Source organism: Girardinichthys multiradiatus, chromosome 14 (assembly GCF_021462225.1).
Source record: "Girardinichthys multiradiatus isolate DD_20200921_A chromosome 14, DD_fGirMul_XY1, whole genome shotgun sequence".
In the NCBI taxonomy this organism is placed as follows: domain Eukaryota; kingdom Metazoa; phylum Chordata; class Actinopteri; order Cyprinodontiformes; family Goodeidae; genus Girardinichthys; species Girardinichthys multiradiatus.
In genome coordinates, this window is record NC_061807.1 from 28,189,870 (window position 1) to 28,210,625 (window position 20,756).

Below are 20,756 nucleotides of genomic sequence, written 5' to 3' on the forward strand. Positions count from 1 at the left end.
GGGATATGTAGGAGCGGGCTGTCCTGGGTACAAAATGGCCGATGCCATTGGAGGGGCACAGTGACAGCGACGTCCAGATAATCCAATACTCAGCAAACAAGTGGTCCAACAATAGATAAATATCCAAAATATTGTTTGGGGAAAAAAAAAAGTGTTTGTAGTGAACTACAAATCTGGATGATTGTTTCACTCGTCATCTAAATGTTCCTTCTTCAGATTTCGTGTTGTACGCACCATACTTTTCCCTCCCCCATACAATGTGGTTCTTTCAGATGCTTTCACTGCTTTTTAACTTCGGATCTAACTTGGCAAGAGACATTTTTTGACTTCTTGCTACAGAAATGCTGCAAAAAAGAAATGCTGCAAAAAAGTCGCCATCAAATTCTCTTTTAGAAAAAAAAAAAAAGAGTATAAACCAAATACTCCTGAGACATTAAATCACTTTTATTCTTGGCTTAGTCATCTCTACCAGTCTACAGCTGTTGGAATTGCTCAGTTAGGCTGTACTTAAGCCCAGCTGCACTTTCAGCTAAGTGCTTACATGCCAAGCCTCAGTTTTCATTCACTGTTATTGTAGCAATAGAGAAATAGAAGAGCAGTCATGTGCTGTGTTGATTCATTGCAGTTGTCTAAATATTGAGGCTGTACCACCAATTAGGAGGACCATCTGGGCAATATGTCTAGCAATTTGCTACCTTTTAGGACTTTGTGGGAGGTAAATATGAAAGGCTGTATTTGCCACGTTGCAGATTTATTTGTTTTTTTACATTTTTTGTCAGACTTAAATTTTCCAAATGAAAAAAGTATCCAATCAAACACAGCCCTGTGTGAATAAGTAATTTTCCAGTTCCATTTTTTTCTCCCACACTTGTATTAATTCAGCCACATTGGAGGCTGTTTAACTATGAACTGCCTGTTTAAGGTTATGCTACAGCAGCTTAATCAGATTTACATCCAGACTTTGACTAGGCCACTCCAAAATCTTCATTTTCTTTTTATATTTGTTTTTTTGAGACATCTGGAGATAAATGTGCTGGTGTGGTTTGCCGCATTGTACTGCTGCATTATCCAAGTGTGGTTAAGATGAAATTTATGAACAGATGGCCAGAAATGGTCCTTTAGGATTTTTGGGGGTAAAATTCATGGTTTCATCAGTTAGGGCAAATCATCCAGGGCCTGAAGCAACAAAGCAGCTCCAGACCATGGCGCTAACACAACCATGTTCGATTCAATGGCATTGTATTGTCCCACCAGTCCACAGGATGTTTTCCCAAAAGCCCTGGGAATCGTGAAGATGTTTTTTGTGGTTCCTTTTTGTCAGCACTGGTTTTAGCCTTGGAACTCCCCAATGGAGGCAAGAGAGGCTTCAGTGCTTTAGATATTTTTCCTGGTTCTTTTGTGAGCTCCTGGATGAGTCGATTAAGCACTTTTGGAGTAACTTTGAACGGTCAGCAGCTCCTGGGTAAATTCACCATTATTTTTTCACTTTGTGGATAATGGCTCTCACTGTGGTTTGAGTGAGTCCTAAAGCCCCCCATTTGGCTATATATAGTCCTTTCCCGACTGATAGATGTCAATAACTTGGTTTATCATCTGTTCTTGGCGTTCTTTTGATTGGGGAATGATTTTTCATGTCTTATAGTCTGCTTTATGCTATGAGGCGGTTTCGGTTCAAAGGATTTCTTGATTCTATAGTTCAGGCAAGAATCAGGGCTGGGTGTTGCCACTGAAAGAAAACCATGGTTTAACAAGGGGGCCAGGTTGGTTTGGTTGGTCGCTTTTGCTTTTTTGCAATAATAAATGAAATTATCACTTAATCTCTGCTTTTAGTATTCAGTAGTCTTTGATAACAATTCATTCAATGTCCTAACACACAAGTTAAATAAACAAGCAAAAACTGAAAAAATCTGTAAGGGAGTGGCAAGGATGTATCCTTGAGAGGACAGGATATCTAGGCGTACAGTGGGGAGTAAGTGAATAAGTGACATAATGAGGTGCAACGCAGTGTCATGCCTTTTAAGCTAGTACTGACTCTCCAAAATTGATATCCTGCATTCACAACCAGCACAAGCAGAGCTTTAATTAACTAGAAAAATGCCTTAATTCTGTCCAATTTTCTTCAGTCAAAGCTCCACAGATTCAACGGATCTCCTGCCTTCATACAAAAGTGAATAGAAGGAGGTAAAGAGAGAACAGAGCGTAACAATGTGGCTTCATATCCGCCTGTGACATTTTCACAATTACAGCTTTTTGCTCCATTGGTTTAAATGGCTCTAATTTCTGAGTCATTTTTGGGCCACAGGAGTCAGAAGAGGCCCTATCCCTCTTATTATAAGACAGCTCAAGCCATTAATGGACCTCGATCCACCTGCCCATTGAAATGACAAAGAAGAGCTAACTGTAATTTCAAGGTAGGAAAGGAAAATGGAACCCCTTCATGCTCACTTAGTTTTCCATTTTCTAGAGAGCGAGATTTCCAAAGTCTTTCTTGAAAATTCAGAATCCTTGTCCTGAAAAAAGCTTTATTAAATCTGACTTTAATTAGAAGGAATTTCATAAAATTCCTTCCTTTTCATGAAATTCAATTTCATCAAATTATGCTTAAGATCCTGTACAGTATTGGGCCAGTTCTGTGCAGGGCTATGTGTGGATGGAAACTGGCACTGCACTTCACCCTGAACACACCATTTCCAAAGTGAAACATGGTGGTGGCAGCATCATGCTTTTGTTCAGGAGGGAAGCCGTCCTGAGTTCACTGGAAGATAGACGGCGCTAAATACGAGTAAATCTTCTAAGACCAGTTAGAGGCTGCAGAAGACTTGAGACTGGGGTGTATGATGATAGTAACCCTAAACAGACAGCCAGAGCTACAATAAATGTTTTACTTCACAGCATGTTCATGTGTTAGATTTGTCCAAAAAACCCAGACCTAAATCTAATTCAAAATCTTTGGTCAGATTCGAAAAAAATGTATAGAGGTGCTCTATATGCAATCTGACCAAGCTTCAGCTGCACTGACAGACAGTAAAAATGTATTAAAGCAAAGCATATTTTTTTATGTGTTGAAAAAACAAGTTATAGGTATTTGTGAGAAAACATGTATTTTAAAGGATATATTGATGGCAGGGATGAGGGATATAATGATATTAGATTGTGTTCATGATGAATTAAAGCAGAGAGAGATTGTGGAATCGTCTACTGGGTACATTTGTTCTCTGTTTTTGCTCAGATTCTCCGGTTTCATTAGCCTCTTTCTAAGCTTCATAGACCAACTTGAATATGGCAGTGTAAGGAATATGATTATTGATTAATTAATATTTACCAAAAATCATAATTAAAAATCATAATTCAGGAAAATATTTTTAACCAATAATCATCACTTACAAATAGAAATCAGAGATGTCCTCTGGTGTTCTGATTATGGCCTCAAAGATCTTAATAATTACAATTAGTTATTTATCATTAATAATTGATAATTATTAACCCAAACCACTAATTGTCACTGTTTATTTAATTGCTTCACCGAAGGTGGGGGAACTTTGAGCCTATTTTTGACAGATAAATCACTCTTGTACGAAAGAAACACAAACGCTTCTCTTAAATGTATATGTGAAGATTTATTGAAGCCATATAGCCCTGATATAATTACTATTCTGGTCCAAAAACTTTCACCTAACTAACAAGCACTATTCTACACAAAGGGGATAAAAATGACTACCTAACAATAATAATAAAAGAAAAATATATGCGCAATGAGTGTCTATGAAGATCAAACCAACAGTTTTATGGATGAAATGTGAACTTTGGGTTAACTTGGAAAGAGAAGCCCTCCTGGTGTGCTGATCTCACGATTGCGGCGATCAGCTGGTAGACAGTGGGCCCTTAGCCACTAGGGCTGATTGTCCCAAAGGGTCATAAAACTCTGAGGCAGAAACTCAATGGAAAAACTCTAGTAATAAAACTGGAACAAAGGAGTGGTCAAGCGAGGCCCAGACCGCAATTGCTTTGAATGAAAAAGTCCAACTTTTAACTCCTGGCTGATTAGGGATCAGCCGGACAAAACATGAACACACATGATTCAGCAGCACTTGCACAGCAAATCAAACACAGCTCAGCATAAAACACTTCAATCAGTATTGCATGCAACAAGTTGATACCTTGAATTAACTACAGGTGATTCTAAATCACCTTAACTATGCCTCATCCTGCCCAGACTTCTAAATGCACTTATCCGATTTAATATAAAAAAGAACGAGATTACCTTGACGTTAATTTCTTCTCTCCACTAGTTGAGGATGGGTCAGGTCTGATGAAAAACGAGGTGGGGGGGGGCGATCATGCGTCCATGATCAACAAAAAAAAAAAAAAAATTGAAAACTCATCAGTCTAAAACGGGGAAAAATAAATGGAAATGTTTAGTTGACTGAATCAACAAAGAGGAAACCCATCTTCTTGGAAATAAAACCTCTGTGGGTTTTTCACCTGCGCCGGGTGTCGGCGGGGTCTTCAATCAGTATATGTATCTTCTGATCTTCTTGACAGATTTTCAGCTTTCAAGCTTGTCCGGGAATGGTCATGTGAAGAAAACGTTTGCCTGCGAGCTTTTGTCTCTCCAGATATGCGCCTCCGATGCGTTGTCCTATGAGACACGCTGGAAATGGCAACAAAAGTTTATTTTCCGTGGGTTTTCTAATCGTGGGTGACGTCAGAGCTGCGACGTATGTTGAGCTGCGCATGTTGAACTGCCCGACCAAAATGGATGACCCCAACTGCAGGAATGAAACAATGCCTGTTTTTAATGATTAATAGTTCATATTAGGGAGGTTTAGGTGGGTTCATGTCATTCTCAGACAAACCGGTGTTAGTGCTTCCAGTTACAACTATTCTCAACTAATCTACTTTCCTTTAAATTTTTATTTAGATTTTCATTTTTTATTCGAAATTCTTGCACTTTCTCTTACAAAAAGACAATATTATAGTTGTTTTTTGCAAAAAAAAGGCCTATTGTTTTGTCACTGGACACATTTGCTTTGTCACTGGACATATTTCCCTCAGTTTTAACTTAACTGATGCTCTCCACATGCTTCTTTGTCTGTTGGCATGTCTGAATGCTGTATTCTCCCGTTGAACAGGAGCTGGCTGCAGTAGCATTTTCCTTCTATCTTAACTATTTCTCTCTTCTCTAGTTTGAAGTTTACCACTTTGGAGCTGAAATTCTGTACAAACAAGAACAATGTAAAATTTGTTTTTCACTTGACTGATGCAGTTTCTTTTCCTCCTTACTCTCCAGTTCTGTCCAGCAGGGGATTTGATCTTCGAGGTGTACCTGGAAAGACGAGAGCCAGAGCAATGTTGTTTAATAAAGGTGAGAGTGTGTCTTATGCATAGGCTGCTGCTTTCTGGATGCTCTGAAGTAAGGGGGGACGTGCAAGAGCAAGAGGAGAGGGAGGTTGTTCGGGGTGAAAAGGTTGGGTTGAACAAGAAATGGAGGTTGATAGAACAAGGCTGAGACATCTGTGGTTTAACCTGGTGGGATTACTTCCAATGAAATGAATCAAAAGCCAACTAATCAAATAAATCTGTTTAAATTGTGCAAGTAATTGCATGTTCCAAGTGGTGCAGGCAGCTGAAGGTCACATACTCTCACTATTCTAAGTTTGCTGCAATCCTTAAGAGGGTTTAGGTTAAGATAAAACTTAGAGTGGCAACGTTCTCACTGTTGAGACAGGTATACTTTTGCCTCACTGTCACAATAAATAACTATGTATAGATTTATGTTTTTTTCAGGATATTTTCTCCATGTGACTATTTCTTCTTTATTTTGCGTATTCCTTATGGTAGCTCACTCCAGGTATGCGATCTTCAGAACTTGTAGAAACCGCGCTGAGTATGAGAAATGGCACTTTTGAGGCAGACGACTTGTGGACCACCTTTGAAGTCATCGAGAATGGAGAACTAGGTATGCAATATCTTCTGTTATTTTCCCAAATGCTTATTAATATCAATCTGATAATGCAATTCAGGTTAGATTATTTTGAGGATGCATGGGATGGCATGACTTGTCAAATGCGTTTGTATGTTTAAGTTGTTGAGAATAAGGGTACATTCACATTGCTGGATCGGTAAATTTGAGAAAAGTCACACCTTTCATTGGCCTGCTTTGTTTTCACACAGAGATTTTTTTAGACCGGGCTAAACAATTTTATGCAGTTCCAATGGATTGTTTTGGGGGCAGTATTGCTCCAGTGTTGCACTGATTGAGAAGAAGAAAATCCATCTCATCGGGGTTACTGTTACTATTTTGGTGCTCAATTGTAGTTGTGTGCCTGCACCTCTTTGCTACTCGCCGTAGCCCCAAGAGACATTTCTAAAGTCTTTTGTCTTGGGAATTGGGCAATTACCATGTTTCTACTCTTCTTCTTTTGCACTGCTTATACATCACCTCTCTTTCTGCTTTTGGTACACTGGGACCCAGCAAGCACTCACGCTGCAAGCGATCCACTCCAGGTCAGAAATTATGCTGTTCATTTAGAGGCAAGAAGAAACAACATATTTTAACTCAAGGCACTTCACAATGAATTCATTAATACAATAATAAAATCCAATTATAAAGTCGGATCAAGATCAAATTATGTACCGTCCAATTCAAACCTAATTATAAAACATTTAACTCTACAAATAAAAATTGCAAAATAACTTGTCTCAAATAGCCACTTATATTTCCCTAGCATTGTTTGGCTGACAGCAGACCTTTTGTATATATCAGTTTAAAGAGAGCAGGGTAACGTAGAAACAGAATGCCCTTCTTAGGTGGTAAACACTGGAAATATTTTCTTTTAAGCCCTTTTCAACTTTACACTGACAAACAATGGCAGTCACAGTTTACATTGCTGCAAAAACAAATTTACTACTTACAGATTTCTTCATTTGTTTGCTTTATTGTCACACATTTTATTACCAGTCAAAGCTGACAAAATACCAAGACAGTTTTTAAATTATGGTTTTATGTATTAAAGGGAAAAAAAATCTATCAAACCTAATATGGCCCCATATAGGTAATGGTATTAACCACATTTTTGGAAAGCTGCGTTCAATTTCACTAGCCATAGCTAGGCTGGATTACTGCATGACCTTTTAGAATAATGAACCATTTTAAATGCAATCTGTCTGACACAATAAAGTGGGCTATGTCAAACATCAACACATTATGCTTGTTTCAAAAAGAAAATTCAAGAACAGAGGAGAAACAAAGTCATTGACAACAAAGTCTATCAGTCTGAAACTGGTTACAAAGCCATTTCTAAGGCTTTGGAATATAAAAATGGCTGGTGTAACTTTTCTTCACAAATGGAGAAAACATGGAACAGTGTTTAACCTTCCCAGGAGTGGCTGGCTGACAAAATTAACCCCACACAGCACCAATGACTCATTCACAAGGTCTCAAAAGAGCCCAGAACCAACATCTAAAGAATTTGCCTCAGTTAAGGTCAGTGTTCAGGATTCAATACTTAGAAAAAACTGGGAAAAAAAGTAATCCATGTGAGAGTTCCAAGGCCAAAACCACTGCTGACCAAAAAGAAAACAATGATAAATCTAACTTTTCTCAAAAAAATATCTTGATGATCCTCAAGACTTTACATTCGGCATAAAACTTAGGTGTTTTAGAAAAACAACATTGTACTGACAATTAAACATAGTGGTGGTTTGATGGTTTGGGACTGCTTTGCTGTAAACAACTTAATGGCTGCACAACCAGTTCTTAGGTTCAGTTTTCCACATAAGGTCAGGTTGGCTTAGATAGATTTGTTTCCCTTAATAAATTAAACAATGATTTGCAAACTGCATTTTGTGTTTAGTCAGATTATGTTTGTCTGATATTAAAATTTGTTTCATTGAGACATTTGAGTTTGAAAAGACAAGTCCATTTTTCAGGCCACTGTATGTGCAGGTTTGTGTCACATGTCTGTCTAAAGTTCTCTGTCATCTGTCAGTATCCACTCTTGCACAGGCTTTTTACATCAACACATCAGACAAAATGTTCTCATTGCACTCTTATAATAGACTGTTCATTCACAGCTGTTTTTCAATAGCCTAATTTGCTAAAATATAATTACTACAAACACATTCATGATTAATTTTGTCATGTCCTGCTGTTTTCTTGCACAAAACCCTACATTAACTTTTTTTTTGTCTGCAAACCCAGGCTAAGGAAGCTTAGTCAACACTAAAATATATTGTCAGGGACAGCAGGCTTTCCTCCGTCTTGAATAATTAAGGCTTTTACAGGACCATGCTTAATTTATTAACTAATTAATTTTAAAACATTTGGAATAACGTTTAGAAGGCTGTTACATTACTTAGAAAATCTCTTTTGATAATTCTGAAGACTTCATCTTTAAAAACTCAGATTCCTGCTTTTGTGGATGAAGTTTGCTTTTTTGGGGGGCGATCGTTCCCTCTATTGATGGATACTGTGTAGCTAGAAGGATTTTTGCTAATACATTTTTCCTTTTGGACATCTTTTATGATGCATAACCATGGCAACGAGCCAGACTCTTGACATCTACAGAAATACTCGGATAACTCTGTAGTTGTGGTGTTTATCAGAGATGGACAGGAAGCTGAGTACAGCTGGTGGACTGCTTTGTGGCCTGGTGTAGAACAGAGGTGTATGAGATATGGCCCCCGGGCCAAACCTGGCCCACCAGGAAGTCCAACCTGTACCACGGTTATTTGTAAAAACAATTATGCAGTTATGCAGTTCCAAATCAGTCCACTGGATGTTACACTATTTTAGTAAGAGTTGAAGAGAGCTTCAAGGCACAGAACTGAACAGTAGATGGCAGCAGCATGCCATTTATGCAACCAGCCGCCAGTATTAAGAGAGAAAGACGGATGAGAATGATAAAGAAGTTTTCCCTTTATTAAAACCAATTGTACTGCTCTTTTGCAACCTTCATTATCCAAAATGTTGCTGTCAAAAAGGAGAAAAGTGGACATGGAGTGTAGAGTTTTCCAAGAAAAATGGAAAACGAGCATGTTTGGTGTGTTCACAGCAAGTGTCAGTCATGAAAAATTTGGAGCCACTATGAGACGCATCATGGCCAAAAATGGCCAAAAATGGCCAAAAATATAACAACTTGCAAGGTTGCCAGAGACCAGAGAAAATAAATGAATTGTTAGTAGGTCTGAGAAGATAGCAGTCTGTTTTAAACATAGGCGAGACGTAAGTGATGCAGCCGTGGAAGCTAACTAACTTATTGCCAATGGAATGGCATTGGCATCAAAACCATTCACCGAGGGTGAGTTTGTGAAAACATGCATGCTGAAGGCTCCAGAAATTGTGTGCCCTGAGAAGCGACAGGCTTTTGACAACATAAGCCTTACAAGAAACACTGTGGCCTATCGGACTTCTGAACTTTCTGAACACTTTGCAGATTTGGACTGCAAGTGAAACACGAAGTCAAGTGATGTATTGCATTTTCGGTTGCAATTGAGGAAAGCACAGACATTACATATGTGGCTCAACTGGCAGTATTTATTTGTGGTGTAAATGAGACTTTGGCGGTCACCAAGGAGTTTAAAGAGTTAGTACCTCTGACAGACACAACTACAGCAGATTAAATTTTCAACTCGTTGGGGCACTGAAGAGAGTTGGACTGAACTGTAGCCACACTTTTAGCTTGGCTACAGATGGCGCGCTATCAGTGATCAGAAAAAAGCAGTTGTTGGACCTAAATTCAGAGAGAAAGTACAAGCCGTAAATGTATTGTATTTTGTAATTATATTGTAAATGTATGTATACATTTATGCATATGTATAAATGTATGCAACAGGAGGCACTGTGATGTAAGTCCTTTCAAATGGGTCATGTCATGTTTGTGGTTGTCAGAACTCTTAATTTTATCCGATCCAGAGGTCTGAATCATTGCCAGTTTGACATCCTCCTCAATGATAAAAACATTCCTTTCGGCCTGCCATACCACACTGAGGTCCGGTGGTTAAGCAAAGGTGCCGTGCTAAAGTGTTCTTTGATTTACGAGAGGAAATGGGAGAGTTAATGGAGAAAAGGGACAAACCAATATTGGAATTTCAGTCCGCAGAATGGCTGTAGGATCTTGCATTTATGGTGGATATTACAGAGCACTTAGATATTCTGAACAAAATGTTGCAAGGCCGTAAAAAAGTTATCACACAGTGTTATGACAGCATCCGAGCATTTAAGTTAAAGCTGAGGCTGTGGGAGACAGCTGTCAAATGGTGATCCTGTTCATTTTCCTCATCTGAGAGACGTGCGTGCGATCAGTGTTGCTGCGGACATGGATCACTACGTAGACAAAATAACAGGATTGCTACGCCAGTTTCAGGTCTTAGGTGAGGTTGATACAGTGTTTGCAGTGGTTTGTTCAGCGTTCACAGTCAAGGCTTCTGAACTGTCTGTAGACATCCAACTTAAAATAATAATCTTGCAGTGTGATTCAGATTTAGAGGACAAATTTGCCTCAGCAGGCTTGGACACATTTTATCAATATCTCTTGCCTGGGTACCCCAAATGGGGGGTTTTCACTGACGTCACTGAAGTCGCAACCTCACTTCGAGTCCACCATCTTGGCTCTCTCCGTATCGCTTCATGCTTTTCACAATATTGCAACACTGCATATTTTTTCGACCATGGATAAGTATCTAGAGTCGTTACAGTACAGCCTCCTGATAAGGCCACGATATTATTACAATATATGTAACAGGATATTTCTTTACCTGTCACAAAATGTGCACTGCACACTTAGGTATGAGTGAGGTTCAAGACATCCAGATTCCTCTGCCCTGGATATTCGATTCAGCCACAGTAGTCAGAGTTGTGTACTCAGTGTTTTGTTTTCTCTCACTGATTTTCTATCACGGCTGGCAGAAGATAGAATGAACGTTGGTCTTGACTACCACGTGCAGCACAACCCACAATTAAGCAAGTTTTCCCCATAGTTAAATTGAGTGGTCCAGAGTTTTGCTTTACTGATCACGCTAAAACGGTGAAAACAGGCTGCAGCTCCCATCCAAGATGGCGATCGCGAATTGCAGTCATGTGACTATGACGTCATTTGAAAACCCCCCACTGACAGCCCTTGCTGCAAAGACTTTGTGCATGTAGGGAACTACATACCTGTGTAAACAAGATTTTTCTGTAATGAGCATCAATAAAACAAAGCTACACTCAAGGCTCACACACAAGCATTTGAATGACACTTTTGAAATTGGCTGCTTCTCAGGATTTGATGCTTGATATTGATACACTTGTGAAGGCTAAAATATGCCAAGATTCTGGCACAAAATAAAATTTAACTAAGTCTACTTCATCTAAAATGCTGCACAACATTTGCACCATAAAGATGACAGTTCTATAAAAATGAATAGTTAATGTGAAAATATTTGATGAGCACTGTGCAAAAATCTATGTCAGCAGCTTCAGTAAAAAACTGTATGGTTTGGTGAAACTTGCTTATGCATAGGCAAAGTTTTGTGTTTTTATGTATACATTTCCTTAGCACAGGAATAACTTAACCACCTGCCTAATTGTCGTTGGTTTGATTCAGTTGAAATTGTCAAGATTTCCACACACTGGTGGAAATGTGTTTTAATGATTTCTAGATCTTGACAGGTTATTTTATTCATAATGTAAGTACTTGATTGCTCAGTTTTGGATACTTATGACTAAATGTTTCTTGCAGATCCCCTGTGATCTGTAAGTTATACTGCACATGTATTAATGATAAACTGATTCACAGTATTGTTGAATCTGCACCGAACAATGCAAGAAATTTGAAATTCTGTGACGTTTTCCAGAGAATTAGTTCAATAAATGTGAACATTAAAGAATTTGCTTGTACTTATTTACAATAATTTTAAGTTATTTTGCTATAATTTTACTGGTCCTGCCCATTTGAGATTGGATTGAGGCATATGTCGCCCCTGAACCAAAATGAGTTTGATACGCCTGATGTAGAAACAATCATCTCATCTTGAACGTGAATAAAACTAAGGAGATGATTGTAGATTTCAAGAGAAACAAGAATAGGTCAAACATTATATCCATCATGGGAGAAAAAGGGGAGGTGGTGGAGGAGTATAAAGACCTCTGTGTTCACCTGGACCACAAACTGGAGTGGAGATGCAACTGTGAAGCCGTCTACAAGAAGGGTCAGACCTCGGCGGCCTGATCCCCGGATGCTTAGACTGGCTCTAGGTACGTGGAATGTCACCCCACTGGGGGGGGGGAAGGAGCCTGAGCTTGTGTGGGTGGTTGAGAGATATCGACTAGAAATAGTCGGGCTCACCTCCACGCACGGCGTGGGCTCTGGGACCCATCTCCTCGAGAGTGGCTGGACTCGGTTTTACTCTGGAATGGCCCACGGGGAGAGGCAGCGGGCTTGGGTGGGTTTGCTTGTTGCCTGCCAGCTCAGCCGTCTCGTGTTGGGGTTTACCCCAGTGGATGAGAGGGTCGCATCCCTGTCGTTTCGGCCTACGGGCCGGGCGTTAGTGCGGAGTACCCGGCCTTCTTGGCTTCCCTGTCGGGGGTGCTGCATGGTGCCCCTCTCCGGGACTCCATTATTCTGCTGGGGTACTTCAACGCCTACGTGGGAAACGACAGTGACACCTGGAGAGGCGTGATTGGGAGGAATGGCCTCCCTGATCTGAATCCGAGTGGTGTTTCATTATTGGACTTCTGTGCTAGTCACGGATTGTCCATAATGAACACCATGTTCAAGCATAAGGGTGTCCATCAGTGCACTTGGCACCAGGACACCCTAGGCAGAAGGTCGATGATCAACTTTGTTGTTGTATGGTCAGACCTTCGGCCGCATGTTTTGGACACTCTGGTGAAGAGAGGGGCTGAGCTGTCCACTAATCACCACGTGGTGGTGAGTTGGATCTGCTGGAAGAGGAGAAAGCCAGACAGACTTGGCAGGCCCAAGCACGTAGTGATGGTCTGCTGGGAACGTCTGGCAGAGCCCTCAGCCATGGATGTATTTAACTCCCACCTGCGGGAGAGCTTTGACCATATTCCGGGGGATGTTGGAGACCTAGAATCCGAGTGGACCATGTTCTCCGCATCTATTGTCGATGCTGCTGCCCGTAGCTGCAGCCGTAAGGTCTCCGGTGCCTGTCGCGGCGGCAATCCCCGAACCCGGTGGTGGACACCGGCAGTAAGGGACACTGTCAAGCTGAAGAAGGAGTCCTATCAACTGTGGTTGGCTTGTGGGACTCCTGAGGCAGCTAGCAGGTACAATGAGGCCAAGCATGCTGCAGCCCGGTCTGTGGCCATGGAGAAGGACTACCGGTTGGGCTCGAACCGATTCTGGCAAACCGTCCGGCGCCTCAGGAGGGGGAATCAGTGCAGCCTCCCACAGTGGGGTTGGGAGGCTGCTGACCTCGACTGAGGACATTATTGGGGGGTGGAAGGAGTACTTTGAGGATCTCCTCAATCCTGGCATCATGCATTCCCTGGTGGAAACAGAGGCTGGGGACTCGGGGTTAGACTCTTTCATCACCCAGGCTGAAGTCACCGAGGTGGTTAAAAAGCTCCCCAGTGGCAGGGCTTCAGGGGTGGATGAGATCCACCCTGAGTACCTCAAGTCTCTGGATGTTGTGGGGCTGTCATGGTTGACACGCCTCTTCAACACTGCATGACGGTCAGGGACAGTGCCTCTGGACTGGCAGACTGGGGTGGTGGTCCCCCTTCATAAGAAGGGTGACCAGAGGGTGTTTTCCAACTACAGGGGGATCACACTCCTCAGCCTCCCTGGTAAGGCCTACACCAGGGTATTGGAGAGGAGAGTCCGGCCGATAGTCAGTCCTCGGCTTCAGGAGGAGCAGTGTGGTTTTCGTCCCGGCCGAGGAACACTGGACCAGCTCTATACCCTCTACAGGGTACTCAAGGGTTCATGGGAGTTTTCCCAACCGGTCCACATGTGTTTTGTGGAGTTGGAGAAGACATTCGTCTGTGTCCCTCGTGGTGCCCTGTGGGGGGTTCTCCAAGAGTATGGAATTGGGGGCCCTTTATTAGGGGCCATCCGGTCTCTGTACAAGCAGGTGTTTGGTCCGCATTGCCGGCACTGAGTCTGAGCGGTTCCCGGTGCATGTTGGACTCCGGCAGGGCTGCCCTTTGTCACTGGTCACTGCTCCTGTTCATAACTTTTATGGACAGGATTTCTAGGCGCAGCCAACGGCTCGAGGGGGTCTGTTTTGGGGACCAGTAGATTTCATCTCTTCTTTTTGTTGATGACGTGGTCCTGCTGGGCCCTTCTTGCCAAGACCTACAGCATGCGCTGGGGCGGTTCACAGCCAAGTGTGAAGCGGCTGGGATGAAGATCAGCTCTTCCAAGTCTGAGGCCGTGGTACTCGACCGGAAAAGGGTGGCTTGCCCTCTTCAGATTGGAGGGGAGTTCCTGCCTCAAGTGGAGGAGTTCAAGTATCTCGGGGTCTTGTTCACAAGTGAGGGAAAAATGGAGCGAGAGATTGACAGACGTATCGATGTGGGTGCCGCAGTAATGGGGGCACTGTGCCGGTCCGTTGTGGTGAAGAGAGAGTTGAGCCGGAAAGCGAAGTAGTAGTAGAGCCACTGCTCCTCCACATCGAGAGGACCCACTTGAGGTGGCTCGGGCATCTATATCGGATGCCCCCTTGACGCCTTCCTCGGGAGGTGTTCCAAGCACGTCCCACCGGGAGGAGGCCCAGGGGACGGCCCAGGACACGCTGGAGGGACTATGTCTCTCGGCTGGCCTAGGAACTCCTTGGGCTCCCCCCGGAGGAGCTGGAGGAGGTGTCTAGGGAGAGGGACGTCTGGGCGTCTCTGCTAAGTCTGCTGCCCCCGCGACCTGGTCCGGGGTAAAGCGGAACACGACAAGTACGAGTATGTGTGTGTATGTGTGTGTGTGTGTATATATATATATATATATATATATATATATATGTGTGTGTGTGTGTGTAGACTCTGTAATAAGGATTTAATTACATAGGTACAGTTATAGTATAAACTGGATGATTATTACATGGGAGATATATAAGAGGTGTAAATATTTATAATGTAGACATTTTTAATATCCTAATCTGATCACGCGTTATAGGTGAATTTTAAAAGCCTTGACTTACTGGTGTTATTTTAAGTTTGTTTATTATTCTTATTTTTTTATTCTTATTTTTTCTGTTAACATGATTAAAATAAAGATTTTCCATTCATAACTGTGGTTGTCTTTACAGATAAGTCATAAAGACTTATATATGCTGTTGTTGCTGTTTGTTTAATTTCCTTTCTTCTTATTTCAATAAATCTTTTGTCCATCCATCCATCCCTCCCTCCCTCCAAATCCTTCGGTTACTATATTTAAACAACTAATTCAATGTTTCTCAGTTAAAATCTTGAAACCTTAATAGCAAAAGCCCTTGCTTTAAACTTTTTCCTGTGGTCTGCTTTGTATCCAATTAATGTCACATTACTATTTATGGCTGGCATTTTGTTGCAGGCCTCATGGCGAACAACAGACCCTCATTTGTTGGCCTTGCGACTAGGAGATTATGCTATCTCTTTAATGAACCAGTGTCTGTGAATGTGGCGGCACACTGAGAAATTATCCAAGCATCATTGGTCTGATGATATGCACATTAATTAATCATCATTGCCATCATATGTCATAGATTACCTTCATCTTTCCTGCATGATCAGCCTAGAGAGCTGACCTGCCTCATCTCACATTAATAGGCAATGACAGCTCCTTGTGCTTCACACTTCACCATTTGATCAACGAAGAGAGCCAAGCAAAGAGGAAAGTCATCTTGGTCGCAAAGCTGCTTAGCTCACCCATCCCCCGTGCACTTTTCATCAGTTCACTTGGAGTTTACACCTCGCTCTCATGTTTATTTTTCTTCTCGCAAAGTTCCAGAGGACATGCCGTCCTCTTCTAACAGCGAAAGGTGTGTTGAATACTAAATGTATATATTTATATATTTGCTGATAGTTCCGAATATTTTCCACGCCAAACCAGCATTTCCGAGGAAGAGTAAACAGTCGAGCTATTGTGAAGGCTACAGTGTGACAGGTTTCTGCACGTAAAATCACAAAGAAGTGAGAGGGAGTGCATTAATTAGTCATTTTGGTGAATAGATTCAGATAAACACAGTTAACAAGAACAAAAAGAAGAAAACAAAGGGGTCGGGGTGGGTTCGGGGGTGGGGGTAATTCTTGTTGGTAAAAGAGGAACTAATTCCATGGCCTGGGTCTGCAAAGATTCCAGCTCTGAGATAAGCTCTGTTTTATTAATAAGTTATGCCACTGTGGCTCTTTTCACCTCCTTTGGTTATGAAAAACATGGGGGTGTAGAAATGGAAGCATCAGAGCAGAGGAGGTAGTACACAAATTATCTGCTTTTTTTGGCTGACAGCATGCACCCTGTTCGCCAATTAGGAGGAGATAATAGGTCTATTTTTCACATGAGTGTGTTTTTATAATCAGGTCCTGATATTCTGTAGATAATTTAAACTGCTCTTTAATGACAATGGGAGAAACAACGAGATCATAATGTTGTTATTTGGTTTACATGCGTTTGTCTTGGGTGTGACGCCATGCATGTCAAATTCAGGCAAGGCCAGAAGACAGAATGGCGTTTTTGCTGTTTTTTTTAATGTTTTTATCTTTTAAGGTTCACTCCCACATTTACCTTTTTAACAACTTACCTCCCCAATAACACAAGGTCTGTTATTTTTTTTTCAACAGAGCGGCCGCTGCACCACAGTGAAAAGATTCTTGAGCAGGTGTTGGAGTGGAGTACCTTGGACTGCCCAAGCTCTGCTTTTCTTGTTATAAAGAAATTTGCAGGGGCCAAAAGAATGGCCGGAGGCAAAGGTAGAGTATGCTATAAATGAAGCCCAGACAGTGAAGCTCAAAGGTAGATGAAGAGATGCTCTTGTACACACATGTAGGCATTATTCATTGTAACACCACAGAAGGACTGTGGTTTAGTTTTTATTATCAGCAATACATTACAAAATTCTAAGATCAAATTTTAAGATCCAATGTTTACATAATTCTTGAGTTTTTGCACCATAACAAATTAAGTGTTTTGGCACAGTACTCTGAAATCTGTTGGTAAAAGGAAAAATTAACATATGGCAAAATATAATAAATATGCATTGGAATTGTGTTGCTAATTTGGATAAACTACTTACAGTTAGCATCATCTTTGTCATTAGCTAAAGGTAAAAATAATGTGTGCAAATATGAACTTGTGAAAAATTTGGTTAAGATTATTACTATACAGACTTAAATGTTTAACAAACTAAATGAATACATATCAATAAACATAATATTCTTCAGCTATAACTTGTTAACAAATCAATTCCAACCCATTTCCAATGAAGTTGGAACGTTGTGTAAAACGTCAATAAAAACAGAATACAATGATCTTCAAATCCTGTTCAACCATTATGCAAGTAAATACACTACAAAGACTACATATTTAATGTTCAAAGTGATGAACTTTGTTTTGTTGTTTTTCTTTTTGGAAATATTTGAAAAGCTTCATCTTTAACAGATAATGAAATGATGCACTTTGGTGTGTGTGTTTTTTTTTATTTGAAGTTAGATTTTCAAATGTCGAGAAGTGGGTGGTGTAGGCGTTAAGTGCACCACCATGTGCAGAGGCTCGGTCTCGCTGTCCTGGGTTTGAGCCCCGGATCTGGCGACCTTTGCCGAATCTCTTCCCCCTCCCCCCTTTCCCCTCTTTCCTCTAGTGCTGCAAAAATAATTTAGCATGTTTCCAACATTGTTTTCTACAGACCCGAGACAGTTTATAAAAAGCGACTATCTGAAGTTCAACGATGGATCCTCCAAGCTGCTGTCAGGTCACAAATTCCAGGACAAGTACATCGTGCTTCGTTCAGAGAAGCTGCTTCTTTACAGGGACATCAAAGTAAATAGCCCTTATTTCACCTTCCTCGAGTAAAGACTTTTAAACATTTGTGCTTTTTCTTGCTTGCAAATACTAGTCATTTAGAGGACCAATGAGGATTGACATCCCAAGGAAATCTAAATAAAGGGAAAAAACAAGAGTTATAATGGAGCATACATCACTGCAACCTAATAGAGCCAAACACCCAGTCTCTTTGACATCTTGTGTTTCAGTTTCATATATCCCTGAGCATACTGTGAAGCTTTTAGACTTTTAAATTAGAGAGAAAAATAAAACATACTGATGTCAGCAGGCTCCATATTTCTTTCTGTCATTTTTTTTAACAAAAAGAAAGAATGCAGAATATGCAGGAGAGGACCAGCAGGATCGAGTTCCCCAGAGAGCCTTTCTTCTCAGCATAGTTCTGTAGTTGAAACATGGGATTCGTAAAGGAGTGTGAAGAAATGTTAATAATTGATGGAGGGGCTGCCTGTTAAGTGGCAACAGCGGGTGTGGGTTGGGTGGGGGATTGTGGGGGGTGGATAGGTAGGAGGCAAAATAAGTAGGATATATATATACAGGTCCTTCTCAAAATATTAGCATATTGTGATAAAGTTAATTATTTTCCATAATGTCATGATGAAAATTTAACATTCATATATTTTAGATTCATTGCACACTAACTGAAATATTTCAGGTCTTTTATTGTCTTAATACGGATGATTTTGGCATACAGCTCATGAAAACCCAAAATTCCTATCTCACAAAATTAGAATATTTCATCCGACCAATAAAAGAAAAGTGTTTTTAATACAAGAAACGTCAACCTTCAAATAATCATGTACAGTTATGCACTCAATACTTGGTTGGGAATCCTTTTGCAGAAATGACTGCTTCAATGCAGTGTGGCATGGAGGCAATCAGCCTGTGGCACTGCTGAGGTCTTATAGAGGCCCAGGATGCTTCGATAACGGCCTTTAGCTCATCCAGAGTGTTGGGTCTTGAGTCTCTCAACGTTCTCTTCACAATATCCCACAGATTCTCTATGGGGTTCAGGTCAGGAGAGTTGGCAGGCCAATTGAGCACAGTGATACCATGGTCAGTAAACCATTTACCAGTGGTTTTGGCACTGTGAGCAGGTGCCAGGTCGTGCTGAAAAATGAAATCTTCATCTCCATAAAGCTTTTCAGCAGATGGAAGCATGAAGTGCTCCAAAATCTCCTGATAGCTAGCTGCATTGACCCTGCCCTTGATAAAACACAGTGGACCAACACCAGCAGCTGACACGGCACCCCAGACCATCACTGACTGTGGGTACTTGACACTGGACTTCTGGCATTTTGGCATTTCCTTCTCCCCAGTCTTCCTTCAGACTCTGGCACCTTGATTTCCAAATGACATGCAGAATTTGCTTTCATCCGAAAAAAGTACTTTGGACCACTGAGCAACAGTCCAGTGCTGCTTCTCTGTAGCCCAGGTCAGGCGCTTCTGCCGCTGTTTCTGGTTCAAAAGTGGCTTGACCTGGGGAATGTGGCACCTGTAGCCCATTTCCTGCACACGCCTGTGCACGGTGGCTCTGGATGTTTCTACACCAGACTCAGTCCACTGCTTCCGCAGGTCCCCCAAGGTCTGGAATCGGCCCTTCTCCACAATCTTCCTCAGGGTCCGGTCACCTCTTCTCGTGCAGCGTTTTCTGCCACTCTTTTTCCTTCCCAAAGACTTCCCACTGAGGTGCCTTGATACAGCACTCTGGGAACAGCCTATTCGTTCAGAAATGTCTTTCTGTGTCTTACCCTCTTGCTTGAGGGTGTCAATAGTGGCCTTCTGGACAGCAGTCAGTTCGGCAGTCTTACACATGATTGGGGTTTTGAGTGATGAACCAGGCTGGGAGTTTTAAAGGCCTCAGGAATCTTTTGCAGGTGTTTAGAGTTAACTCGTTGATTCAGATGATTAGGTTCATAGCTCGTTTAGAGACCCTTTTAATGATATGCTAATTTTGTGAGATAGGAATTTTGGGTTTTCATGAGCTGTATGCCAAAATCATCCGTATTAAGACAATAAAAGACCTGAAATATTTCAGTTAGTGTGCAATGAATCTAAAATATATGAATGTTAAATTTTCATCATGACATTATGGAAAATAATGAACTTTATCACAATATGCTAATATTTTGAGAAGGACCTGTATATACAGTACAGACCAAGAGTTATCTTTATTTTCATGACTATGAATATTGTAGCTTCACACTGAAGGCATCAAAACTGAATTAACAAATGTGGAATTATACACTGAACAAAAAAGTGTGAAACAACTGAAAATATGTCTTATATTCTAGGTTAATCAAAGTAGCCACCTTTTGCTTTGATTACTGCTCCGCACACTCTTGGCATTCTGTTGATGAGCTTCAAGAGGTAGTCACCTGAAATGGTTTTCCAACAGTCTTGAAGGAGTTCCCAGAGATGTTTAGTACTTGTTGGCCCTTTTGCCTTCACTATGCGGTCCAGCTCACCCCAAACCATCTCGATTGGGTTCAGGTCCGGTGACTGTGGAAGCCAGGTCATCTGGCGCAGCACCCCATCACTCTCTTTCTTGGTCAAATAGCCATTACACAGCCTGGAGGTGTGTTTGGGGTCATTGTCCTGTTGAAAAATAAATGATGGTCCAACTAAACGCAAACCGGATGGAATAGCATGCCGCTGCAAGATGCTGTGGTAGCCATGCTGGTTCAGTATGCCTTCAATTTTGAATAAATCCCCAACAGTGTCACCAGCAAAGCACCCCCACACCATCACACCTCCTCCTCCATGCTTCATGGTGGA

At 41.4% G+C, this 20,756-nt stretch overlaps 1 protein-coding gene across 6 annotated transcripts in view; it reads left to right on the top strand.

Annotated features, from left to right (window-relative positions):
* Window positions 1–20,756, top strand: part of arap2 (ArfGAP with RhoGAP domain, ankyrin repeat and PH domain 2) — a 191,371-nt gene that overhangs the window by 150,158 nt on the left and 20,457 nt on the right. For all 6 annotated transcript variants that reach the window (XM_047386376.1, XM_047386380.1, XM_047386375.1 and 3 more), the window contains exons 25-28: window positions 5,291–5,365; window positions 5,842–5,959; window positions 16,763–16,891; window positions 17,824–17,957. In XM_047386376.1, the coding sequence (XP_047242332.1) occupies window positions 5,291–5,365; window positions 5,842–5,959; window positions 16,763–16,891; window positions 17,824–17,957 (456 nt within the window). The remainder of the gene's footprint in view (window positions 1–5,290; window positions 5,366–5,841; window positions 5,960–16,762; window positions 16,892–17,823; window positions 17,958–20,756) is intronic.